The 26,280-nt window shown below is 48.9% G+C and overlaps 1 protein-coding gene across 5 annotated transcripts; it reads left to right on the top strand.

Annotated features, from left to right (window-relative positions):
* Window positions 1-216: 216 nt before the first annotated feature.
* Scamp5 (secretory carrier membrane protein 5) lies at window positions 217-25,976 on the top strand. Of its 5 annotated transcripts, none has more exons than XM_029482028.1 (8): window positions 219-356; window positions 12,791-13,004; window positions 15,286-15,340; window positions 16,094-16,222; window positions 20,082-20,238; window positions 21,179-21,280; window positions 21,834-21,951; window positions 23,454-25,976. In XM_029482028.1, exons 3-8 carry the CDS (start codon window positions 15,334-15,336, stop codon window positions 23,646-23,648), a joined length of 708 nt encoding a protein of 235 aa, XP_029337888.1. In that variant the 5' UTR covers window positions 219-356; window positions 12,791-13,004; window positions 15,286-15,333; the 3' UTR covers window positions 23,649-25,976. The 5 variants fall into 5 exon arrangements, with proteins under 5 accessions (XP_021027340.1, XP_029337888.1, XP_029337889.1 ...); XM_029482029.1 differs by lacking the exon at window positions 12,791-13,004 and adding an exon at window positions 3,036-3,121; XM_021171677.2 differs by lacking the exon at window positions 12,791-13,004.
* The last annotated feature ends 304 nt before the right edge of the window (window positions 25,977-26,280 follow it).

Genomic DNA, 26,280 nt, shown 5'->3' with positions numbered 1-26,280 from the left:
TCTCCTTTCTATGCACTCACTGTACTCTTGTCCCCAAGGTGCCCACCTAGCACCTGAACGAGGCACGGCCGAATATCTAGCACCACGGACAGCTCCTGCAAGGTGCGGAGGAGGCGCTGGTGCCTTGCTTCTCGCGAGCGCTCGTGGAACAGCCTTGCGGAGTGGGAGTCTCGCGAGAATGGTTGCAGCAGGCAGGGCGGCACGGGAGCGCGCGGGCCCGCCTCGGACGCGCGCACACGCTCCCCGCCCCCAATCCGGGAGCCGCTCGCGGCCCGCTCCGCGCCTGATCGCCCAGTGCAGCGCAGCTCAGCGCGGCGTAGCGCGACTACCTTTCTGCAGCCGAGCGGTCGGGACTGGTGAGTCCTGGGCCTGGAGACCCGAGGAGGGCTCTGCGGGGAAGCTGCAAGCTGGGTTGGAGAGGTGTCAGCGGCTCCAATTTTCTGCCTTCAAAGCGTCCCTCTTCATTTGAGGGGGCAGGTCGAGCTTCTGGAGAGGTGGGGAGTCGAGGTGACCTTTCCTGCTTGGGGTGGTAAGCGCTCCTTGTACACCCCTAAATCCTCCTCCCCATCCCGGTTTCCTCTTTCCTCTGTCCCCGCAGAGGGAGCCCGGGATTTGGGTGACGTCAGGCCCTTGGATGGAGCCTGGGCTTTGGGCCCTCCACCCCACAAACCCCGAGTTCCACCTGGCATTCCCTGGAAGCCGGCCTTCTCCTTTTGGGATGGCGCATGCGGCCGGGGATGGGAACGTCTGGAATCTGGTGACCGTGGTATCACAAAAGGCACCTGCAGGTGGACCCAAGTTGTACTCATCCCTGAAAGGCCGACCTTTGTACCGCGGGTCTGAGCAGCCTGGATTTTGGAGGAGGGGGATGGGTGCACTGCCCTAGGGCCCGAATACCACCAGGGCTTTGGGGAGTGGGATGGGGGTGCTGGATGTAGCGCATCCAGCATTAGCACCAGTCAGTCACGAGGAAGGAGGGGAGATGTGTAAGAACCAATCCCCGTCCTTGCCTTGGGGTTCTCCTGATCTGGAGTCTGGGGGAGTCAAGTAAGACTAGGACTGATAATTGGTTGTTAAAGGCCGACTTGAGGAGCTCAGCAAAGGCCAGGGCTGGAGACAGAGACAAGAGGCAGCAGCTGTCAGGAGGAGACTTTCTGGAGGTGGGATTTGGAAGGAGGTAGAGGCGAGAGAGGGCATCTCAGGGTGGTAATGGACAAAGTTCAGAGGTGGGCATGAAGCGCTGTTGCTCCACCCCAGCCTGTCTGTGGTGTGTGTGGGAGGGATGGTCTAGAGAAATGTGCAACCCGTGCGTTACCCATTATGTCTTCTCCATCAGGACTGTGAAAGAGGGAGATGATTCTGGCAGGGCCACGGTTGGCAGAGAGATTTTGCTTGGGGTTGCTCGTTTAGCGTCTGTGGAAACTTGGAGAGATAGGACCAGTTCTCCATTGCTGAGAGAGAACCCTGGCAGGAATGGGCCATCGAAAATGGAGTGTTAGTAGAGGGGATTAGGAGTCCTGGGACTTGTGGCCATTTCTATTTTTCTTTCCTTTATGTTTTAAAATTGTAATCTACATATACATATATATGGGTGTTTTGCCTGCTTGTATGTGCAGTGTCCTTAGACCCAGCGTTGGAGCCCACAGAGTTACAAATGGTTGTAAGCTGCCATGTGGGTACTGGGGAAAGTTTGGTCCTCTGGACAGTCAGGGCTCTTAATCACTGAGCCATCTCTCCCCCAGTGTGGTTGTCTCTTTAGCCCCCTCTTTGGCTGGTCACTGCTGAACACGTTGATACCCCTCTCTGGGTATCTTTCTGCTAACACTTTCTCTAGGGACAAGATAAGTGGACTAAGTAGTAACCTCCCTTGAGGAAGTGTCTTGTTCTGTTTAAGAGAACCCTCTGAGTTCTCCCTTTTCCCTCTTCCTCTCTGCTTGTCAGGCCTCCTCTCCACCAGAGTTCCTCTCCACGATACACTTCCTGCCTGGCTGTCAGTTTGGGGTCTGAAGCGTTCCTGAAGGAAGTGATACAGCTGGCTCAACAGAAGTGCTGGCCTTTGCCTCTTTAGGGGAAGGCACTAGTCTTCCTGGGGAGGATATCCAAGCTTTAAGTCTTTTAAATATGCGGTGGGTGTGCTCAGTGTGGGGCTCAGTCTGCTCTGGCCTGATCTGAAATCTTCTCTCCACCATGGACCTGATTTTTCCTACTGCAGGGCCTGTCCCCTGACTTCATACTAAGAAATAGAACAAATTAACATCTGGGTTCAACCTCCAGATTGTGTGGCGTCCAGTAGGAAGGCACATGCCTGTAATCCTAGCAGTTAGAAGGCTGAGGCAGGAGGATTACTGGGCATTTAAGATCAGCCTGGGCTACTGAGCAAAGCTCTGTATTAAAACAAAACAGCCTCCACCTGTGAGGGATGGAAGATGAGACCGGATGGATGAGCTAAGCACCAGTGACTGCTTTAGAATTTATGTGGTAGGATGCAGAACAGCGATGTTTGGGAAGGGTCCCAGAGGAGGTATGGGACGTGATAGGGTTAAGTGATAGGCTGCTGGTTTGGGGTCACTGGGGGTGACTAGACATGGTATTCTCTAAAATGTTGTATGTATAGAAATTTCAGCCTGTGGTAAAGAAAGAGGGTAGCGGGGAGGAGGGATTTGTATATGATTGGCATAAAGCTTCAAAATGCCAGGTGCAGGATCTGTGCCTACAGGAGGGCACCACAGCATTAGCAGCAGCACGATGATAGCACACCCAGGAGAGTGCTGGGTTTTGAGGGTGATTCATAGCGTTGGGCTTCAGGACTGCAGATGGGATTGAGATCAGGAGACGAGGGTCAGAGGTCAAGCAGGAAGTAGAAACGTCTGTCTTAGCCAGTAGGCAAACAGAAGAATGACCACTTCTGTGCCAGAGACGAGGGGCTCTTGTTGGCAAGCTGAGAACACTTGGAACTAGTGTCAGGCCCCTGGCTGGACCTGGGCCAGGCTTGCCCTCCTTTCATTTACCACCGACTTTCATTTTTACGATTGCAGGACCAGTCACACTAAGGAATTGAATGAGTTGCAGTCTGGGTTTCGTAAACTACCTTCACTCAGGTTCTGTTGGATCAGGTGTGCTGGTGAGTGCCCGTACTCAGCAGCTGGGAGGCTAAGGTAGGATTGCTGAGATTTCAAGGCCAGTTTGGGCTAAATAGTGAGTTTCAGACCACCCAGAGATACCTAACAAGAGCCTGTGTCAAAACAAACTAAAACCTAACCTACCCAAAATTTCAGTTACGTATGGTATCTTATGTGATAATAAGATGCTTTATTAAGCCCACATTTTTCAGAAGTGGTGTAACCTGCTCCCCCACCCCCTAATTACAAAAGATTCTCATCTGAAGAGCAGATACTAATCCTCCATTAAGAGTTTTGGTTATAAAAGCCAGTGCTTTCTTTCATTTCCAATACCACTCCTTTCTCCAAGAAAAAGGTAGCCTTGTCCTAAGGACAAAGGACCCGCAGACTTCTGGTTCTGTGATCTCAGCCTCCTGCAGCCCCTCTGAGTCCTTCCTTTCAGAAACAGACTAGATTTCTGCCTTGGATCATTCACTGACAACTTTAGGACTTCTCTGTCACTGACTGCTCACCTTGGAGAAATGACTTGAGGCCTGTGATCAGGGTCAGGCTGCAGTGAGAGCTGGGGGAGCATCCTCCCTTGAGGCTCCTATGACTTAGTTTTTACCTCCACTTCCTTACTTGTCTACCTTGTTTTTCTGGAGGCCTTGATTTTGGAAACAGGTTCTCATTCCATATCCCATTCTATATTTGGGGAAGGCAGTGCCCCTCAGCCACCCCATCTTGTTCTCACTGGCATATGGTCGCTCACATCCTTGGGTTCCATGCCTTCAATCACTGGGCCATTTTGCCTGTGTGTCCTGCTGAGAAGCAGATCCTGTTCTGGATGCTCCACTCAGAATATAGAAAGGTTAGATCAGGGCAGTGTGAGCCTGCTTTCACCAGGGTGTCCTGTCTTAGTCATAACCTTATGTCAGCTAAAACACCTAGAAAGTCTTCCTCACTCTCATCTGCTCTCCAGTCTGTCCCATGGCAGGAATCTTTCAACCTGGACTGTAAGCCCAAAGTCCTTTACTCAGGATTCAGGTGATGAGGGTGATGGGGGAGACAGAGCCATGCCCCTGTTCCTGCTCTGATGGGGGAGACGGAGCCATGCCCCTGTTCCTGCCCTCTTCCTGTCCACTTGTTTTTTTTTTAAAAGTAAGACCGCTAAACTTCTAACATTTTATTTCCATTTTATGGTGTGGGTGTTTTGTCTGCCTGTGTGTCTGTGTATCACTTGCATGCCTGGTGCCTTTGGAGGCCAGAAGAGGGTGTTGGATCCCCTACCCTGGAGTTAGAAACGGTTGTGAGCTGCCATGTGGGTGCTGGCTGGGAGTTGAAACTGGTCCCCTGGAGGAGCTGGCAGTACCCTTAACATGTGGGTTATCTCTCCAGCCCTTTTCTTTTCCTTTCTCTTTTTCTATTGAGACAGGGTCCCATCATGTAGCCCAGACTGCTGTCTGACCCATATTGATCTTGCTGCCTCTGCTTCTCAAATGCTGGGATTATAGGCATGTGCTGCCACTCTGGGCATTTCTCATGCATCTCTTGAATTCTAGCAAGGAGGGTCCTTGTGGAAAGCCTTACACACTACAGTGGATACTGACCCTTTGTATGTCCCAAAGTACCACTGCCTGTCAATCATGTCCCTCACTGCTGCCTCCTGAGCCTCCACCCTGCTTTCTTTGATGTCTTCCTCCTGGTTTGTTAAGGTAGCTGTGTTTCATGACCTGGAAGAAAGCCTCCTACCCAGTGTCATAGCTGTTGTAGTTTTGTCTCCTTCTGTAGCCCAGGGTTGACTTAGCCTTTTTTTTTTTTTTTTTTGGCAGGTTATGAGGTAGGCATGGGGAGGTCTTTTATAGCACAGGATGGTCTGTAACTCACTGTGTAGCTGATAATGACCTAGAACCCTCTTGCCTTTGTTGCTGGAACTTTGGGTGTGTCCCACCACACCCATTCTGTAGGGCGTTGGAGATTGAACCCTGAACCTTGTGGCGTAGACAAAGCTCCAGCCCCAGTTTGCTTTGCCTTGTTTGCTTTTGAGATGGGATCTGGCCACCTGCGTTCTCCTCCCAAGTGCAGTTACAATAGGCATGCACCATCAAGCCTGGATTTTTTTTTTTTTTTTAAAGATTTTATTTTTGATTGTGTGCAGGTGTGTGTGTCTGCCTGTGGGTATGTGCACGTGAGTGCAGGTGCCTTGGAGGTCAGAGGCGTCGGGTCCTCTGGGGCCAACATGTGGGAGCCACCTGCTATGGTTTTAGCCACTTCCATCCCTTCAGCTCCTTGACACATCTCTTTTTTCACTCAGGTTTTCCCAGTTTCTTGGTAGCATGGCTCTCACTCTGTTGCTTCGTGGACACTGTGACTTTCTGACTGTCGGGTCAGCCCAAGTCACACCTGACTGCTCTGTGGCCATGGCCACTGTTGACCCAGTTGGCCAGTCATTAAAAAGATTAAGATAGATCTGTACTCATTAATAGGAAAGTTTTTATTTCCTTATTTAAAAAGGTTTTTCTTGGGGCTGGAGAGGAGATTCAGTGGTTAAGAGCAATGACTGCTCTTTCAGAGGACTTGGGTTTGCTGGGGAGGAGATTTTCCGACTCTTTCCCAGCAACCAATATTGGTCTCTTGTGAGATCTTGGGGGTCTGCTATTATCCCCAGGCCTGAGCGAGGGGCTCCTCAGGGAGTCTTTCAGGTTCAGTTCCCAGGACCCACATGGTGGCTCACAACCATCTGTACCTCCAGTGACAGGGGCTCCAGTGCCCTCTGACGGCGGCGGTGGCAGGTACCAGGTATACATCTGTTGTACATACATATGTGCACGCTAATCATATACACACATGAACTAAAGTCTTTTAAAAATATTTGTATGGGCTGGAGAGATGGTTCTGTGGTTAAGAGCATTGGCGGCTCTTCCAGAGAGGACTGTGTTCAGTTCGTTTAGTTCCCAGAACTCGCATGGTAACCCTAGTTCCAGGGGATGTGACACAACCCTAGTTCCAGGGGATGTGACACTCCCTTCTGGCCTCCACAGGGCCTGCACACTTGTGGTGCACAGACATACACACAGGCAAAACACCCAACACATTAAATAAATCTTTTGTGTATTTTTTTCATTTATTTGTGTGTGTGTGTGTGTGTATGCTATAGCATACTTAAGGGCCAGAGGACATACATAGGCCAGCATACATAAGGCCAGAGAACAACTTTTTTTCAGGAATCTGTTTATTTCTTCTGGCGTGTGAGTTCTAGGGAACTCAGGTTGTCATGCTTGATGGCAGGGGCCTTCACCGCTGAACTGCCATGCCACATGCCCGTCCGTCCATCCGTCCTTCCTTCCCTCCTTTTTTTTTTTTGAAATAGAGTTAGGATTCATTTTTGTTTTACTTGTTTGTATTTATTTTACATTGAATTCATTCCTCATGCAGTAAAGTCTTGTTTCTTCCGAGAGACCTTTTTGCTTCCTTTACTGACTTAGGACCGTTTTGTTCCTCTTCGGTGAGAATCCTCTCAGTGTGGCAGGGGGGCTTATGCATGTGTTGAGCCAGTCATGAGGTCTCTGTAGACAGTGGTGCATCTTGGGTATTTTGCCCAGTTGGCTATGTTGGATGACTAAAGAATCTGGGTTGAGGCTGGGTGGTGGTGGCGTACACCTTTAATCCCAGCACTTGGGAGGAAGAGACAGGCAGATTTCTGAGTTCAAGGCCAGCCTGATCTACAGAATGAGTCCAGGACAGCCAGGGCTATACAGAGAAACCCTGTCTCAAAAAACCAAAAAAACCACAAAAAACCCTCCAAGAATCTGGGTTGAAATCCTTAGGTTGTGTATTACTCCTTTTGTTATTGCTGTTTGGTTGGTTTTTGAGACAGTGTCTCTCTATGTAGCCCTGTTTGTCCTGGAACTAGCTATGTAGACCAAGCTGGCCTTGAACTCACAGAGGTCTGCCTGCTTCTGCCTCCAGAAGAAGTGCTGAGATTAAAGGTGCCATACCAGTTTCTGCTTTATTCTTTGCAAGTGCTCGCTCCTTACCCCTTCTCTTTGAGGCTCTCCCACGTGCTAGGGCTACAGGAATGAGCTTCTTATAGTTTTGCTTTATGGAAAGATTTATTCAATTATGTATGTAGGTCTGTGCACAGGTATGTGCATGTGAGCATAGGTGCCCTAGGAGGCCAGAGGGGCCAGATTTCTGGATGTCTAGACTTTCTCAAGGGTCTAAGCTTTCTGATGTGGGTGCTGGGACGCACACTCAGGTCCCCTGCAAGACCAGTACCCCCACCATAGCCCAAGATGTCCTCAAACTCAAAACATAGCCCAACTATGACCTTAAACTTCCTGAAACTTTTGTCTCCACTTCCTAGGTGCTGGGATTAAAGTATGAGTCACCAAATCTGTTTTTAAAAAAAAAAAAAAAAATTCAGGCTGGAGAGATGGCTCAGCGGTTGGGAGCACTGACTGCCCTTCCAAAGGTCCTGAGTTCAAATCCCAGCAACCACATGGTGGCTCACAACCATCTGTAATGGGATCTGATGCCCTCTTCTGGTATGAGTGAAGACAGCTACAGTGTACTCACATACATCAAATAAATAAATATTTAAAAAAAAATTCAGTAGCCGGGTGTGGTGGTGCACGCCTTTAATCCCAGCACTCTGGAGGCAGAGGCAGGCAGATTTCTGAGTTGGAGGCCAGCCTGGTCTACAAAGTGAGTTTCAGGACAGCCAGGGATATACAGAGGAGCCCTGTCTTGAAAAACAAAAAACAAAACAAAACAAAATTCAGTATTCTCTTTGACCCCGCGCCCACTCGCGCTTCTTGGCCTGTGCACATCTACTGACTCTGCTACTGGGCCTTCAGAATGATGCTCACTGCTATTCTAAAGGGACAGCTTTGAGATACTTGTTGGCTTTCTGGATATGCATGCCCTGGAAACCATGCCTGGAAACCTTGAGCATTTTCATGGGTGAGTTCTTAAAGTGAGCACAAAAGTGTGAAGCTACTGATGCCATGATTCTGTGACTCAGGGTAGAGATGACCATTTTCACAGATCACCTTATACCACTTAAGGAAAGAGAAAGTGAGAGTTTATTAAGAAAGGATTTGAACATAGCCCTAAGCATGAACATTAAGAGAGAGGGGCACTTAGGGAAAGGCTAGGCCACACCCAAGTCTGGGTATAGGCTTCTCAAGAGAGTTGCATTGAAACATTTTTATAAGATGTTATTGAGTGGGGATGAAGAGATGATGGCTCAGTGGTTAAAAGCACTGGCTGCTTTCAGGAGGACATGGGTTCAATTCCCAGCACCCACATGGCAGCTCACAACTGGCTGTAACTCTTAGTCCTGGAGATCTGATGCCCTCTTCTGGCAACTACAGGCATTGCATGCATAAAGTACAAGATTTCTTGCAGATTTAAGGGGCCGGAGTGGTGGGGGGAAGATGAGAAGAAAACATTGGATTATGAGAAGCCCAAGCCAACCAGAGCTACACATTTAAACCCTGTCTCAAAAAAAAAAAAAAAAGAAAAAAAGAGAAAAGAAAAATCAGAATATGACACAGCATATTCGATCTTATGTTTGTGATATAGTTATAGCTATACATTAAATGAAGCAAAGGATCTGGGGCTAGGAGTTTGGCTCAGGAAGAGAGTCCTTGCTTAACATACATGAGATTCTACTACAAAACTAACAAAACTGAGATGTCTAAGGGTTAGGCAGTTTAAGGATGAGTGCAGAGAAAGTAGATTCTGGAATTTCCTTTTTTCCTCAGATCTGTGTGGCTAGCGCCTTCACCCACTGAGCTATCTCCCCACCCCTCAGAGTTTTATTTATTTCTGATAAAAATTTTAGCTTTTTGGCTGTATAAAAGCTGAGTTGGGCCTGTGGTGGGGATGTTTGTTATCTCATCAAATGCTGAGGCAAGATTGTCATGAGTTTGAAGGTAGCTTAGGATACATAGTGAGTCCTGGGCCAGCCTAGGGATACAGTGTGATAACCTGTTTAAAACCAACTGACCCTCCAACCAACCCCAAAGTAGACTGAGGGTTTTTGTGTTTTTTTTTTTTTTTTAATTGTTTTTGGAAGGACAAAATCCTTCACTGTGTCCCGTGGCTTTAAGGGCAAAGCCAGACCTTGCCCACAGCCTTCGAGAAAGGGATGACCCCACTTCCTTTTCATCCCTTCCCACCTCTTAATAATAATAATAATAATGCGTACACGTGTGTGTCTGTGTATGGGTGTGCGCATGTGCATACACGTGCCCAAGGAGACCGGAAGCTGTTGGATCTCCTGAAGCTGGAGTTCCAGGAGGTTCTGAGCTGCCTGGGAACTGAACTTGGGGTCAGCAGTAGTAAGTGTTCCTAACCACTGAGCCTTCCCTCCAGCCTCTTGCAGCCTTTTTACCTGTCCTTTCTTCCCTCCCCTGAAGCTTTCTGTCCCTCTGCCCCTGTATTCCTTGCATAACTGAGGCCACTGCTCTTTTGGCCTCTTCTGTTCTCCTCACTCCTTTCCCCAGCTAACTCCTATCTGACCTTCCTGTATTCAGATCTGGAGCTGCTTCCTTTGCAGGAGCAGGTACCATGGAGGTGTCCTGATTCCCACAGCTTTCCGAGTTACTGTCCAGAGCACGTAGACTGTGTTCTGACGGCCCATTTGCCGAGTGCCCTGCTCTCGCCTCCTGCCTCTCATTCCAGCGAGTACAGTGGCCATGGGAGCATGGGACAGACTCCCACTGCATCCCAAGGCCCTGCACTTGCCTGCATCAGTTTCTTACCACCTTTGAGTTCATGGCTTGTCCCACCTACTTGCATCAGAGACCCTCCCAAAGCTCTTCTTGTCCGTCCCCNNCCCCCCCCCCCCCGTTGATTACCTTCTTTAATTATTTTTCTATTTTTGTAAATTTGACTCGGTATCTCATATAAATAGACCGATGTGGCAGTTGTCTTTCTGTGAACAGCTGCTTTTCTTTTTCTTTTAAAGAGTTGTTTATTTATTTATATGGGCACATGTCTTCGGCCACACCAGATGAGGACATTGGATCCCGTTACAGATGGTTGTGAGCCACCATGTGGTTTCTGGGATTTGAATCAGAACCTCTGGCAGAGCAGTCAGTGCTCTTAACCACTGAGCCATCTCTCCAGCCCTGCTTTTCTTTTTCTTTTCTTTTTCATTACTAACTAAGGACCCTTCTTTGTGAAATGGGACCTTTGGTAGTTCAGCTTAGTCTTGAACTCCTGATCCTGCTGCTGCTTCCATCTTGTTATTGCTCGCACTATGCGCAGCTCATACTTAACTTTCAGATTTCTTTTTGGCAACAATGTTACACAGATGATTGTGTGTCCTCCTGTGGATACATTGTCATTTCTATTCTGTCATCACAAATGCTAAGTTTAATCATTTGGTCTGCCAGAGTCTCTCATTTTAGGGATAGCTTTTCTCTCAGAATTAATAAGCAGTCTAAAATGTGACGCTCGCACAGTTGCTTCTCCATAGCAACCGCCTCACAGTGATTGAGGTAGCCAGGTAATCTCCGCCTGTGTCTGCTATGTCTGTTGTTAGGCAGGGATGGTAGGGTAGGGTGTGTATGTGTGGTATGTGTGTGTTACATTAGTGTGTGTGTCCTTACCGGTGTGTGTGTGAATGTGTGTGCCCATGTGAGTTCACCCAGAGGCCAGTGAAGGATCTCAGACACCCTGATCTAGCCTTCTCTACTGTATTCCCTTGAGACACAGTGTCCTACCTGGAACTTGCTGGGCTTTGGCTAGGTTGGTTGGCAAGTCCCACTGATTCTCATATCTTTTGATGCCAACAGCAATGGGTTACAGGCGCATATAACCATATCCAACTTTTTATTTAGGTACTGGGGATTCAAATTAGGTCTCTCATGTTTGTACAGAAAGCCACTGAGTGATATCTCTAGCTCCAGAATGGTGATTTTTAAAAATTCAGTCATTTCTTCTGCTTTATCAAAGAACTTTGTAATGACATAGTGGTAATAGCACTGGCTGTTCTTCCAGAGGACCCAGGTTCAATTCCCAGTATTCACATGGTGGTGTTGCCCTGTGCCTACTTCCCCCTTGGATAGCCAGGCCTATTGGGGTGCAGGATGCCATCGATAAGGGTAAAGAACACAGTTGGGATCAGCTTCGGGGACCTGGTTTGGTTTATTGGGTGGGAAAGGGGATATCCATGCCCCTGAGGAGTTGGCCAGGGACTCTGGGGCAGGATTTGTGTGGCTGTGCGCCGTTGGCCAGGGCAAGGGTGTTGGAAGATGTGTCATCTACATACTCAGGAGCTATAGGGTGGGGGAAGGGGAATCTTATAAGATCAAACAAGGAGTGTAGCCTGGTAGCTGTCAGGGTCATAACTTCCTGCTAGGGTTGATGGTGGGGTGCTGGCTTTATGCTCTGAGGTGGGATGGGCAAGGTAGTCAACTCCTGCCATCTCATGTCTTAGGTATCTGGGGTTGACGCTCCCTCCACTGTTCTTCCATAACCCTTGGCCATTACAGTCCCACATGGAGGCTTGTAACCATCCAACACTCCATTCCCAGGAGAGTCAATGCCCCTTTCTGATACTACACACATGGGGAACATAGACATATGTTCAGGCAAGACACTTAGACACATAAAATAATACACATTAAAAATAATGAAAAAGGGGCTGGTGAGATGGCTCAGTGGGTAAGAGCACCCGACTGCTCTTCTGAAGGTCCAGAGTTCAAATCCCAGCAACCACATGGTGGCTCACAACCATCCGTAACGAGATCTGGTGCCCTCTTCTGGAGTTTCTGAATACAGCTACAGTGTACTTACATATAATGAATAAATAAATCTTTAAAATAAATAAATAAATAAATAAATAAATAATGAAAAAGGACTTTGCTCCCACACACTTTTTTTTTTGGTGCTGATGGTTACACCCCGGGCCTTCCTTGTTCGTTCGTTCGTTCTTTCTATCTCTATCTATCTATCTCTCTCTATCATCTATCTCTATCTATCTTAAAGACAGATTTTTTTTAGTTTAGTTTATGTGTCTATTCATCTGCGTGTGTGTGTGTGTATGTGCACACGCACGCATGTGCACGCCTGCTGGGAACCATGTGTCTTTCTGGTTTCCACAGAGGTCGGAAGAGGACAGTGAGTCCTTCGGAACTGGAGTTATGGACAGTTTTGAGTTATAATGTCTGTGCTTGGAACTGAACCTGAGTTTTCTGCAAAAGAAGTCGGTGCTCTTAACTACAGAGCCATCTCTCCAGCCCCACCCCCTGTAATTTTTAAATTTAATGTGTGTGCATGCACATAGGCAGGCATACAAGCCTCCTGGAATACTTGTGGAAGTTAGAGAACAATCCGTGGGCGTCGTTTCTTTCCTTCTACTATGTGAGGCCTAGAGATTGAACTCAGGTCATCAGGCTTGGTCTCAGGCACTTTACCTGCTAAGCCATCCTGCCTGCTCAAGCCTGTACATTCTAATCACGTGACCTACCACTGAGCGATATCCAAGGTCCCTTCATTTCCTTCCATCAGGCCCTGTATCCCAGGCTGGCTTCCACCTTGTGCTTCTCCTGCCGCAGCATCCTGAGTGCTGAGGTCACTAAGGTGTATGCGCCGCTCTGCCAGGCGACACCTTTTCCAGAGTTTTGTGACCCATTATTGACATTACTCATATTTGCCTCTAACTTTTTATTTAGAAACATTCACACCACTGAGAAGTTAGAAGGATAGTGAGGATGCCGGGTGTCTTCTCTCCGATGGATTCACTGCTAACACTTCCTCCGTCATCAGGCTCGGAGGTGGCTTTTATTCGCTGAGCTCTCTTACAGACCGTGTCCTTGTTTTTGACATCATAGATTGGTTTTTCTTCAAAACAAAACAAAACTTTATATCAGCCAAGCTTAGAAAGTGGTGAGTTGCCATTGTACTTGACTGTGGACTGTTTTTTTGGTCTTGATTACATATGTGTCCCCTTTGAGTGCTATTCTAACAGGTGATTGCACAATGGCTTTCTTTAGCATTATGTAAGCCTGGGCTTTTCTATCCATACCCCATTTCCTTAATAACTATTTGGAGGCTTTTTTTTTTTTTTTTTTTTTTGAAACAGGGTTTCTCTGTATAGCCCGGGCTGTCCTGGAACTCACTTTGTAGACCAGGCTGGCCTCGAACTCAGAAATCTGCCTGTCTCTGCCTCCCGAGTGCTGGGTTTAAAGGCATGCGCCACCACGCCCGGCGCTATTTGGAGGCTTATTATTTCTGAATAAAAGCCTAGGCCACGCTGGGTCTCTTCCCTGATGAGCTTGTAGCTCACATCATCCCGTTTATACTGTTCTGTGTCTTCCACACAGCTAGTTACCTTTCCTTAGTTTCATGGTCCTACTTCCGCAGAGTCTGGGTGGGATTCTTTTCCCATGCTTGACTCTCTCCCAGAGTTCCTCTCTTTGCCAGATGTCCCACCTTCTAATCCTGCCTCAGCTCATTGGCCATCAGATTTTTATTGACAGGTGATGCTTCCACACAGTACAGAGGAGATGATCTCTACAGCCTTACTGATGACTTAATGAATGCACCAGGCAGGCTTCTGCTCAGTTTCTGACACGTTGTACTCATGCCGGCATGAAGCCCTGCCTGCCAGTCTTCCCACCATGGCCACAACACAGCTTGGCTCCCCTGGACCCTGGACCACTTCTCACCCATGCTTCTGGTTGTGGGCTATCATCATTTGCCTCGTGGGCTAAGTGACTGGGAATCTGGCTTTCTTCCTTTTATCCTGCAGACTCACCTCTGGGTCCCTTGTCCCTTGCCTCTCACCTCTCACTTACTGCACCTGTCTCCAGAGTGCTAGGGCCTCAAGTATGAACCAGCCCAGCAGGCTGGTTTCTCCCATGTGACTGACAGCAGGGGGCTATGGACTGCTTCGTGTGCAGGGCATGAGTCACATTTGTCTTGCTCAGTCTCTTTCCATGTTGTCTGGCAGAGAACGAAGTGGGTTGTTATTTGTTTTGTTTTGTTTTGTTTTTTTTGAGACAAGGTTTCTCTGCGTAGCACCTGGATGGCCTTGAACTCACAGAGATCTGCCTGCCTCTACCTCCCAAGCACTGGGATCAAAGGTGTGTGGACCACTGCCTGGATAATGAAGTTCTACTAAGTGAACAGAGGGCAGGAGGGAGGGCAGCTTAGTCTGCAGGGCAGAGGATAGGATGCCCTTGCCTACCTTCTGTGAGCTTTCTTTCTGTTTATTTGTTCACTTGTTTATTTCCTATTGTTTGTGTTACATGTGATGAGAGGACAAGTTTTGGGAGCCAGTTCTCCTCTTCCACTATGTGTTCCAAGGGTCTAAGTAAAGTCACCAGATGTATAACGCTTTTATCCAGCGGAGTTATCTCGATAGCCCTGGGTGGGGTTTTCTGAGGACAGACTTTGTGCCTCGAAGCAAACAGTGGTTCTAGTTTCATTTCTGTTGCGATTATAAAACACTCTGACCAAATGGGGTTGATCGTACATACCTTTAACCTTCCTATTCAGGAGATAGAGGCAAGTGATCTCTGTGAGTTCAAGACCAACCTAGTCTATATAGTGGGTACCAGGCCAGCCAGGATTGCATAGTAAGACCCTGTCTCAAAATAGAACAACAAAACAAAATATGCTGGCCAGAAGTGACTTAGGGGATGGAAGTGTTGGTTATGTTTATACTTCCAGGTTATTATTTATCACTGAGGGGAAAGTCAAGGCAGGAATGTTATCAGCTAGTTACATCCCGTCCATAGTCACGGGCAGAGACAAGGAAACGTAGAGACACTGCTTGCTTACCACCTATGTTCAGCAAGTTTTCTTCACTTACATAGTCCAGGGTCACCTGCCCAGCAAATGGTGGTCTGGATCTTCCCATACCGATCAACAGTCAGTCCCTGACAGACACACCCATGACCAGCCTGACCTAGGCAATGTCATTTGGGGCTCTCTTCCCAGGTGACTTCAGATTGTGGCTAGTTGACTTTTAAAACTAAGGAGCACGATAGAAACATGCAGACTCCCCGGGGTGAAGAGCTGCTGCACGTGGGTTCATTCCGCAGTAGGGATGGATGGGAGCATGCCATGCCTCAGAGATGGAGAAACGCAGCCGGAGCGGGGAGGGAGCTGAGGCAGACGGTGTGCTGATCCTCATGCTCATCGAGTCTTTCTTTCCTTTCAGGTCAGGACAAAGAGGTGTGAGCAGGCTGACTGAGCTGGCTGATCCATCATGGCGGGTAAGGAGAGGCGGGGCCATGCTGGGGTAGACATGGAAAAAAAGCATACAGTATCTGGCCCTGGTCCTAGCCTTCAGAAGTCTTGCTTTTTATGTGCACTCTTGTCCACTTGTCCCCCTAACTCCCAACTGTGGCTTGTCTGTCTGAGAATGTCATAGCTCCATCTAGCCGTAGGTTAGATTTTGAACCTGGGGACCTGAGTTGAGCATCTTGATAGCCCTGCCTTACCTGACCAAGTCGTAGCATGGTCGGCCTATCCCATTCTCCGGTGTTACTATTGTGCCTTGAGACCTTTCCCTCTGGTTTTTAAAGGTTCAGAGGTACACGGTGCCAAGGTTGGAGGGAACTTTAAGGACCACGTGGCCTAGATCCATTCCTCTGAACAGCTGAGGTCTGGAGAGGGGCAGTGGATTGAATGGCGAGCGATGAGCTAGAGGCCAGAACCCACGTCTCCAGACTCTCACCTGTGCCAGAGAACTTGCTCTCCGTTGTGGAGAACACTTTACCCCATGGCAGCTTTTATTATTTTTGTGTACTCTTGATAGATGCTGTTTTAGCATCTTTGATTTATTTGGGTGGCCGATTCAGGAAGTAGGGACATTTAGGTGGGGATAGCAGAGCAACCAGGGCACAAGGCCAGGAGTATATAGGATCTATAGGCAGTCGAGCCAGGAGAGGAGGGACATATAGGACCAAGAAGGGAGGCCAGGGGAGATATCCAAGGTGATGCCCTGTGCTGTGTCTCATCCACAGAGAAAGTGAACAACTTCCCACCATTGCCCAAATTCATCCCGCTGAAGCCATGTTTCTACCAAGACTTCGAGGCAGACATCCCTCCTCAGCATCTCAGCTTGACCAAGCGCCTCTACTACCTCTGGATGTGTGAGTGCTGTGGGGATGAGGGAGAAGTGCTGGCCATGGGGAGGGGGGCTTGCACACCCTGCTTTCCAACTGTAGCATCTGCATGGCCTGGGAACACCCCCTGCTGGTCCCGGCAAGCTCACTTTCACTGGCCACTTGCCCTCTGGGCCTCAGCTTCTTTCATGTAGGCCTCTTTTCTTCCTCTCCGTGTTCTCTCTTGTTCAGAGTGGGGTTTCTTTTTGCACTGTTATTTCTTTTTGCTTCTTGACCCCCTTCCCACTGGAATACTTTTCCAGGGAACCTGTGGTGACTGCCAAGATTCTGAATTTGGAGAAGAGCCTTTCTTTTAAAGCCTCATGTTTCTTGATGTGTTTCTCAAAGAGAAGAGCATTCAACTGGGAGTTAGGAGACATGACATGGAATCTGGCTTGGATGCCCTACTTCCCAAACAGCAGGTTCTCTATTGTAGAAAGAGAGTACAGCTATGGTTTCCGATAGCTGTATGGTGTAGGGTTCTAATGCTCTGAGGATTTGAGGATGAGAGTTTAGAGGTGCCTGTTTGTCATGGTCTGAGGCAGGCTAGTGGAATGATGCTGTCATGAGGTGTATAGACTTGACTTTGCTCAGGGCAATCAGAAGATACTGCTTAGGCATGTGAGGGAGGACAGGCTGTAGTGTGTCTGTGGTTGGCCTCTCTTACAGGTGGCACTGCTTGACTCAGACCTGTGCTCAGTTGTATCAAGAGAGTAGTAAAGAGTGCTGTCTTGGGCTAGAGGGTATCTCAGTTTGTGAAGGAGGAGTGAACACTCTTGGCCCACAAGCCCAATATACCTGGAACTCAGGTATAGAAAAGTTGGATGTGGTGTTAAACACCTGGGATCCCAGTCCAGAGCAAGCTGGGAGGCAGAGATGGGAGACAAGCACCTGGTCACTGGGAAGGCTGGCTGAGCTTGGAGTACAAAGTGAAGAAACAAGAGGGACCATGCCTTAACAAGGTAAATGTAAAGAAAGGCTCCCAAAAGTTGTCCTCTGACCTCCCTATGGCAAATATACATGGACATAGACACATATACATAACACACACCAGAGAGAGGGAGAGGAGAGAGAGACTGAGAATAAAAAGCAAGCAAACAAAAATCACCATCTTTACAAAATGCCAGTCATAGGAGAGTAGTCAGTAATAGCAAAGGGTCATAGATTGTTCCATGACCTGCCTTGGCCTATGAGCAGAGAAGGGTCTCCTGCCCTATAACGTGAGAAGAGGAGAAGTTGGACAGATATGGGTAGCCTGTAGCTATTGGAAGGAAAATGAAGTTACAGCTGATAGCTTTTTTTCCCCCCCATTAAATAAGGAGGAGGGGACTGGAGAGATGACTCTGCAGTTAAGAGTACTGTCTATTCTTCAGAGGACCAGAGTTCAATTCCTAGCTCCAAGATGGAGGTTTACAACTGTCCATAACTCTAGGTTCTAGGCCCTCTTCTGGCTTCCACGGGTACTGCATGCATATACAGATACACATGCAGGCAGAATACCCATACACATAAATAATAAAAAATAAAGGTTAACAGTTTTTAAAAATATATGGAGGAGGACTGAGGGTGGGGGTTTGGGGGAAGGTGGGTGGGGTCAGCATCCTTGCCTTTGTAGCAGAAGATGAGGATGCTAAACCCAGCCTCCAGGATCTCAGAGACATGCACAGGGTCATCTGAGGTTTTCTATGAATTTCTAGTCCTTTCAGGCTTCTCCACTGCAATATCTTTTTTTCTTAGGGGCATTCAGCTCAGGTAACGATGCGCATTAAGGTCATTCTGGGTAAATGCACACCTTTAATTCCTGCATGTAGGAGGCAGACACACATGGATCTCTGTGAGTTCAATGCCAGCCTTGTCTGCACAGTAAGTTCTAGGTCGACCGGAGTCATATAGTGAGAACCTATCTCAAAAGAAGAAAGAAAGGGAGTATGACAAAGAATTGCAGGCTCTAAGCTGGACAAGGAGAAGAGTAAAGACCGAATGCCTCGTGGCTGGAGAAGTACTTGCTGAGTCAGGGGGTGTCCATCCCAAAGACAGAGAGGAGAATTGCAAGATACATGCTAGAGTAAGTGAGCTAGAGACGGGTGAGCCTGGAAAGAGCGATGCTAGCCAATATGATAACGGATAGTGTCTTTTCTATGTGAACAGCCAGGCCAACAGGCCAACTCTGAGTTTGGTCCTTAGAACCCATGTAGTGGACGAAGAGAACCGACTCTGACTTTCACATGTGTGCACCATGGCAAACAGACACATACACATACACACACAGACACACACCTACAGACACACACACACAGACACCACACACAGAAATGGCTGTTTTAAAAAGTAAGAACAAAGCTCTAGGAAACTTTGAAGCAATCAACAGGAGTGGAGGAAACACCTGATATGCACAAGGAATATCTATATTTGTTATGGGGGCCCTGAGATGGGTGTGGCTGCAGAGGTGACATAGTCAGGCAGTTAGGGGCATTCTGCCTGGCCCTGGGCTCCTGGAACTCCACCTACATGAGAAGATCTTGTCCAGAAGCTGGATTTAAGAGCTATAAATATCTCCTTAAGTCCTTGCTAGGTGCCTGTCAGGTGCTTTTGTCCTGAAGAGAGATATATCTGAGCCTTGAGATTCAGAAGGTGGAGCAGAGGTGGTTGTCTGAGACCAAGGTTGAGCCCACCTTCCTTTGTTAACTTGCAGGTCTTTGGAGCCTCATCCAGTGTTCGAGGAAGGGCTCTCTTAGGTCTGAGACCTAGGTGTGTGTCAGTGCTAACATTTCCGTAAAAGGAAGCGTCTTTAGACCTCTGCTGGGTGTGACTGAGTGATCTGAGTTCTAGGATCTTCTAGGTGAGGTGAGAAAGGTAGGAGTCTGGATCTCACCACTGGGATTGCTCTTGGGGAACTGCAGGGCAGCCCAGATTTGTAGGTCAGAGGAAAGGGTCGTAGGTAAGGAGGACATCTTGGAGGAAGAAGATAGTAGTCTAAGAAATGTCTCAGACAAGGACTGAGTTCCCAGCCACTGCTGTCTGCCCCACTGAAGTGCTAGGCAGGTAGCCCCGTGGTTTGAAAAGATGTTTTAAAGTCTTTTTCTCCTTCTATTTCCTGTCCTTGCTTTGTAAGAAAAGATAAGATGATCTCTTGCTTTGGGGTTAGTGATTGCTGTGGATCTGAGAGGACCAAGGGCTGACCTGTGGTCTTATGTATAGAATCCCGGTCTCTTGCATGCTAAGCTAAATTCTTAACACTGCTCTCCCAACCCCTCCCCCCCACACCAGAGGCCTTGCATACTAGGATAGGACCCTGAGGCTTTGAGATCCTTTCCAGGAGCCTTGCTGGGCAGAAGCTCTGCGTTCTTCTTGCTCTAGAGACTCTTGGTTGTTGGGGTTTCTCAGATTCCTAAGGGTGAATTGGGGAAGTGTTGACCAAGCACCCAGCTTGCTTTCTTACAGTCTATACTCTTGTGTGTGTGTGTGTTTCTTGTGTATTCATTGGTATGGCTTGTGGGTCTTTTCTCTCTCTCTCTCTCTCTCTCCCTCCCTCCCTCCCTCCCTCCCTCCCTCCCTCCCTCTCTCCTCTCTCCCTCTCTCCTCTCTCCTCTCCTCTCTCTCTCTCTCTCTCTCTCTCTCTCTCGCTCTCTCTGTGTGTATGTGTGTGTGTTTGCATTTATGCATGTATGTCCACATATGTCCATATCTTGCTGCTTGTCTGTGTTTATGCCATGTATTTGTGAGTCTATATGGAATCCCTGGTGTGTGTCTTCATGTCTGGACACTTACGTATCTCTGTATGGACTTTGGTGTCTGTGTGTGTATCTGGTGTCTATCTCTGTGTGTGCATGTGCTCCTGGGTCTGCAGTGAACAGCGTCACGCTGGCCGTGAACCTGGTGGGCTGTCTCGCGTGGCTGATCGGAGGCGGGGGAGCCACCAACTTTGGCCTGGCCTTTCTCTGGCTCATCCTCTTCACACCTTGCTCCTACGTCTGCTGGTTTCGGCCCATTTACAAGGCCTTCAAGTAAGTGGTTGGTGCCGACCCCAGCTCCTACCCCTATTTCCCTCTGACTGCTGTTCCACACTCTTATCTGTTATTTCCCTTGTTCACCTTTGACTGGGGCTGTCAGGTGGAGCTTGGGATTCCTGGGAGTTCCTGGCTGGGTTGAGAGGGTTGGGAGTGGGACCTTCCTTAGTTCCTTCCTTCTTCAGTCTACCCTTCTTGTTAAGTTTTGCCTATGGGGCTGTCTTGGTGGAGCTGTCCATCCTTGTACCAGTGGTGAATGACTGGTTTGGTACCTAGAAAACCCTTTATTCACGTGTCAGTGGAAGCAGCCATCTAAGACCCAGTGATACTACTATTCATGGGCCAATGATGCCATCCAAGCCTGTGCCAAAGGGAATACCTATCTATGAATTGATGGGGTGCCAGGGAGTATCTATCCAGTGCCAACTGGGATTTCCATTTTTTGTGCCATTAGAGCTGCAAGACAGCAACAAGGCTGTCTTGGTGCCAGCAGAATATACATTTCAGTGCCATGGAGCCTTAAATCTCTTTATCGACAGGACTCACCATCTATGTGCCAATTAGCTACTGTTTGGTGTCAGTAAGGTCTCTTTTCTATGCCACCGAGACTTGCTGTTTCTGAGCCTATAGAGCCACCCACCCGCATTCCAGTTCCTTGATAATGGAGCTGCTTGTTTTTCCCACAACAGAGCCAAGTATCGCTATGCCAGTAGGGCCATTAATCTATGGGCCACGGATGGACGGTCCTTTTATGGGGACAGCCCTTTCTCGCACACAGGCCTAACTCATCTCTGAATGAAGGCCATCCATTTTAGATTCTCATTCAAAGCACACTTGTGTTGTTTGCTCGTCCTTTTGCCCAGAGGAGCTTTGGGTGCTCGAGTGCAGGGAAGCCCAGTGCCTCTGCCCAGGTGACAAACCATCTTCTCTGCCACAGGACAGACAGCTCCTTCAGCTTCATGGCATTCTTCTTCACCTTCATGGCTCAGCTGGTCATCAGCATCATCCAGGCTGTGGGAATTCCAGGCTGGGGTGTCTGGTAAGTGCCAAAGGTCTGACCCGGGCTGCTGGAGTAGCATTTGGGCTGTTTGCTTGCCTGGGTGCTAAGGTACTTTTGTGGGCACTGAGTGGCTTGTTTTCTGTTTTTTTGTTTTTGTTTTGTTTTGTTTTCTGAGACAGGGTTTCTCTGTGTAGCCCTGGCTTTCCTGGAACTCACTCTGTAGACCAGGCTGGTCTCGAACTCAGAAATCCTCCTGCCTCTGCTTCCCAAGTGCTGGGATTAAAGGTGTGTGCCACCACTGTCTGGCCACTGAGTGGCTTGTGTGAATAGAAAGAGAGGCTTTGTGGTAGTGGAGTAGTGTTCACCATAGATTGGAGGGGAAGGAGACCTGGGAAGGGGTGTCTTGGGTAGCCAAGGAGTGTCAGATTTTGTAGGAAAGCTGGGGAGGACGAGCCGCCTGGCTCAGGGGCTCTGGAGTATCAGAAGTATGGCCACTCTGTGGCTCCTCCCTGTGGCAATGAGATGACCCTTGGGATGGCTCCTGGGTTCCCTTTTCCTACATCACAGCCCCACAGCTGGCTTCTTCCTACAGCGGCTGGATTGCCACCATCTCCTTCTTTGGGACGAACATCGGCTCAGCGGTGGTGATGCTCATTCCCACGGTCATGTTCACAGTTGTGGCCGTCTTTTCCTTCATTGCCCTTAGCATGGTATGTGTAAACATCAAGGGTGAGGGGGTGGCAGAGGGAGGGGACTGTGACCTGAAGCCCTCCCTCGTCTGGGTTACAAGAGGATTCCGGAGGCTGAGGAGATGGTGGGTAGGGCTTGCTTCATAAGCAGAAGGACCTGAGGTTGGAGTCCACAGAATCCATAGCCTGACATGGTGGCAAATGATTGCAACACTGTAGCCGGGGAGCAGAGCAGAAACAGGCAGATTCCAGGTCTTAGGGCCAGTCAGCCTGGCTGAAAGGGAAGGCTTCAGATGAAAGAGGTGGTGGTGGTGGTGGGGAGGCGTTCTTAAACATGAGGTAGAGAGCAATGGAAGAAGGTAGCTGGAGTTGACCCCTGCCCTCTACAGACAGGCAAGTGAACCTCCTCTGTGTTTGCATACAGCACACACAAGTGGGCTGCTGGGTAGACATGCTTGCTGTGCAGATGTGGGGATCTGAGTGTGAATTCCTGGAACCTGTGTAAAGCCAGGCACCGTGAGCACCTGCAATCCTAGCGCTCCTGTGGCAAGATGGGAAATGGAGACAGGAGACCTGTGGGCCAGCTAGCCTGATGCACACAGTGGCAGAAAAACCAAGAAACCTTGTCTTAAACTAGGTGGAAGACAAGAATTGAGACTAGAGGTTCTCTCTAGTCTCTCTCTCTCTCTCTCTCTCTCTCTCTCTCACACACACACACACACACACACACACACACACACACACATGCACACACACACACGCAGAACACCGTGAGCTGATTTTTCTTTTCTTTCTTTCTTAAAGATTTGTTTATTTTATGTATGTGAGTACACTACTGTAGCTGTCTTCAGACATACCAGAAGAGGGCATTGGGTTCCATTACAGATGATTGTGAGCCACCATGTGGGCATTGAACACAGGATCTCTGGAAGAGCAGTCAGTGCTCTCAATCTCTGAGCCATCTCTCCAGCCCCCAAGGAGGACTAATTTTTCTCAAAAGGATCCTATCTGTTTCCTGAATAGCTGCCCATCCAATTTTTAAAAACATTATTATTGTTTTGTTGTTGTTGTTGTTGTTATTTTTTTATTTTTTAATTTTTTTTGGCTTTTTAGACAGGATTTTTCTGTAGCCCTGTCTGGCTATCCTGGAACTCACTCTGAAGACCAGGCTGGCCTCGAACTCAGATCTACCTGCCTCTGCCTCCCAAGTGCTGGGATTAAAGGTGGGCACCATAGTGCTCAGCTTCAGTTTTTTTTTTTTTTTTTGAGATAGGGACTTATGAAACCCAGGCTGACCTCAAACTCAACATGTATTGAAGAATTACACGCCATTGTCTCCCCAAGGGCTGGGGTTACAGGCGCGTGGCAGTTACCGCTCCTGGCCTTTTATTTATTTTTATTTTTGTTTTCTAGACAGCCTCTTAAATCACGATCCTCCTTGCCCCTTTAGGGCTTGCAGGGTGCAACACCGTGCCTTGCATGCTGTCCTCTTGCTTAACCATTCCCTGTGGTTGCTTCTGCAGGTTCATAAGTTCTACCGGGGTAGCGGAGGCAGTTTCAGCAAGGCTCAGGAGGAATGGACCACTGGAGCGTGGAAGAACCCACATGTGCAGCAGGCAGCCCAGAATGCAGCCATGGGGGCTGCTCAGGGTGCCATGAATCAACCGCAGACTCAGTATTCTGCCACTCCCAACTACACGTACTCCAATGAGATGTGAGCCAGCCAAGCCCACCAGGAGGCAGGGCTGGGGGCCAGTGGGACAGGGGGCTCAAGCCACATCCTCTGTGTGGTGACCAAGCAGGGTTCCCCCTTCCCTTTTCTCCTCCCCAACTTTGTACAAAGAATCAGAGTTATATATATATATATATGTATACGTATATGTATATGTCTATCCCTGCCCCCACTTTTGGGTCCTCTGGGAACTTTGCACTGCACAAGAAGTGTTTCTGTGCATTGGTAGCCAAGCCTATGTCCCCTTGTGAGATAATGTACAGTTGCGATCTCTTGTTGTGGTGCTAGATGTATGTTTAGAACTAAACCAGCCCCCTCCGTCCATCAGGTTGTCCCCTCTGACCCTGGCCCAGGGACTCCACAGGCCAGGGGGAGGCCTAGCAGGGAGCCTGATACCTTGTGCAGGGTTATGAGCCTAAGCTATTTCTGCCTTTAGTCCCATTGGGAAGCAACAGTATTAGTGTTCATGGTGATAGGTTCTAGGCGATGGGACAGAGAAGATGCCCCCTTGCTCCCTGTAGTCCTCCCTCAACCTCCTCTTCCCCTCGTTCCTCCCTCATTGTGAGATTCTTTGTGCTCATTTCCCTAGCTGGCTCCCCCGTGATCTTCTTCCTCCCCACGTCGCTTTTCGTTGTCTTCCTAAAGCGGGGTGTCTCAGTTATGTCTGCTTTTAAGACTACCCAGATACCCCCAATCCGCTCCCCAGTTCCAGGAAGCTGACATGGGAGCTGAGCCAACCCTGATGTGGAAGGGGTACCCAGCTTGGGGATTCTGAGCCCATTTGGTACTTGACACCCGGGGAATGGAAATGCAGAGCTGATCTCCTTGATTCTGCAAGCCTGGCCCGCAGAGGCAGGCATCTCCTTTTCCCTCTCCTGGCTTCCACCCCTTGCTGCCCAGATCCACCTTGAGCTGCTCTGCATTTCCTGCTGGCTTGTATGAGGCACTTGCCAGGTGTAAAGGTCGTGGTGGAACAGAGGGCATCATTGGTCGCTGGGGGAGGTGTGGCTGGCCCCAGCCCAGAAGGGCTTCTAGCTTCTCAGAGTGACCACTGGATTCCTGGAAGGAGTAGCTGTTCTAATTGAGTCTGGCAGAAAGGATAGAGGTTAGAGGGCCAGGTCTGAAGGGGGAAGATCCGAGGAGAAGTCAAATAGGACCCATTGAGATGGTAGCTCACCTCTCCAGTCTCCCTTGTCCTGGCTACAGGACACATTCTGCAGAGATGCTCCCAGGCCCAGTTCAAGCTGCAAGCACAATGTCCTGAGTCGGATTCCTGGTTGGCAGGGAGGAAGGGCAGGAAGGCTCTGCCTTTAGTTTTTAGTTTAGTGTTCTGCCCTTCCCTCCTCTTCCATTCAAGAGAACGACGGGACTTGATTCTAGGCCTTTCCTTAGTTCTCTTAGAACCCTCATCTCTCTCTAGACTGATCTTAGTTCCTGGGACTGTATCTTTCAAGCAGGGTGTGGACATTGTCTGGTAGCTTATCCCTCTCTGCATGAGGCCTGAGGTGGGTAGGCCTTACCAAGGAGCAGCTGGCTGTTTCTCATCTCCTTGCAACAGAAACCCACCTGGGCTAGGGAGACTGGAAAACCATACCACATTGGTTTGCCTAGGACCCTAAGACTTGGTTTCAGGCCACCTCAAGCTTTGATTTTTTTTTCAGCTTCTTCCTTGTAAGAGAATCCAAGAGTGTCTGGAAAGTTCCTTTCCTATTGACTCCCTAGGCTTAGTTGGTTCTCTCCCCTGTTTTCCCTATGGAGAGCAGTTGTCATAGCTCCTGCTACCCTGAGAGATTCTAGGGCTAGGCTCTTCCTCCTCTTCCCTTCTTCCGGCTCCCTTTCTCTTAGTCCTCTGGTACTTCCAGGAGGGCTGTGATCCAGCTGCCAGCCTAGCATCCACAGCTGTTGGGTGTTACCCCCAGTCAACTTCCTGTCCTATCGGCCTCTCCTCTTTCCTGGCTCACACCTATTGGCCATGCCTGGCACTGCCCTTGGGAAAGCCTGTCACCAGTGTCTGGCCCAGCTGCTCAGGCACTGGGATGCTGCATCTCCAGGCAACTATGCACTTTGATGAGGAGAGAGTGAGAGAGATGGGGCCGGGCACAGATGGTTTGCTTGAGGGGTGGGAGGGCCCGGTGGATGCTGGGAGTCCTCCTGTCTGTCGCCAGCCAGTGACCTGCTTTTGCATTCTCCTGGTGCCCACTGCCCCTTGTTTCTGAGAGACACAAACTATCCCCTCATTGGCAGTTGACCTGCCCGAGCCAGTGTCTATCTGTGTAACTGGATGAATATAATAAAGGGATCATTTGACCCTGTATGTCCCTCTGTGTTACTTGTCTCCATGTGGGTCTCAGTGAAGCCTTGATGTGGGATGTGAGGCAGGGTTGTGGAATTGAGTTGAGTGGATCTGTGATGCTAAAAACCATGTATTTTGTGATCCTTCCTCTGAAGCAGCCCTGTGTAGGCCATGAAGTAGTTGCCACAACTACCAGTTAGGAAATAGGAGTGGTCTGTAACACTGAGTGAGGCGCATGGCCTGACTGTGTCTGTGACTTAGGGTTTCCATTGCTGTGAAGAGACACCACGACCAAGGCAACTGTTTTGGACAACATTTAACTGGG

This window comes from Mus caroli, chromosome 9, assembly GCF_900094665.2.
Source record: "Mus caroli chromosome 9, CAROLI_EIJ_v1.1, whole genome shotgun sequence".
Classification (NCBI taxonomy): domain Eukaryota; kingdom Metazoa; phylum Chordata; class Mammalia; order Rodentia; family Muridae; genus Mus; species Mus caroli.
Note: the sequence above shows the minus strand (reverse complement) of the source record. Positions and strands in the feature narration are given on the sequence as shown.

Coding starts and splice junctions, on each gene's coding strand:
- Scamp5 (XM_021171677.2), top strand. Junction 20,239..21,178: donor CCCATTTACAAGGCCTTCAA/GTAAGTGGTTGG, acceptor TCTCTGCCACAG/GACAGACAGCTCCTTCAGCT. Junction 21,952..23,453: donor CCTTCATTGCCCTTAGCATG/GTATGTGTAAAC, acceptor TTGCTTCTGCAG/GTTCATAAGTTCTACCGGGG.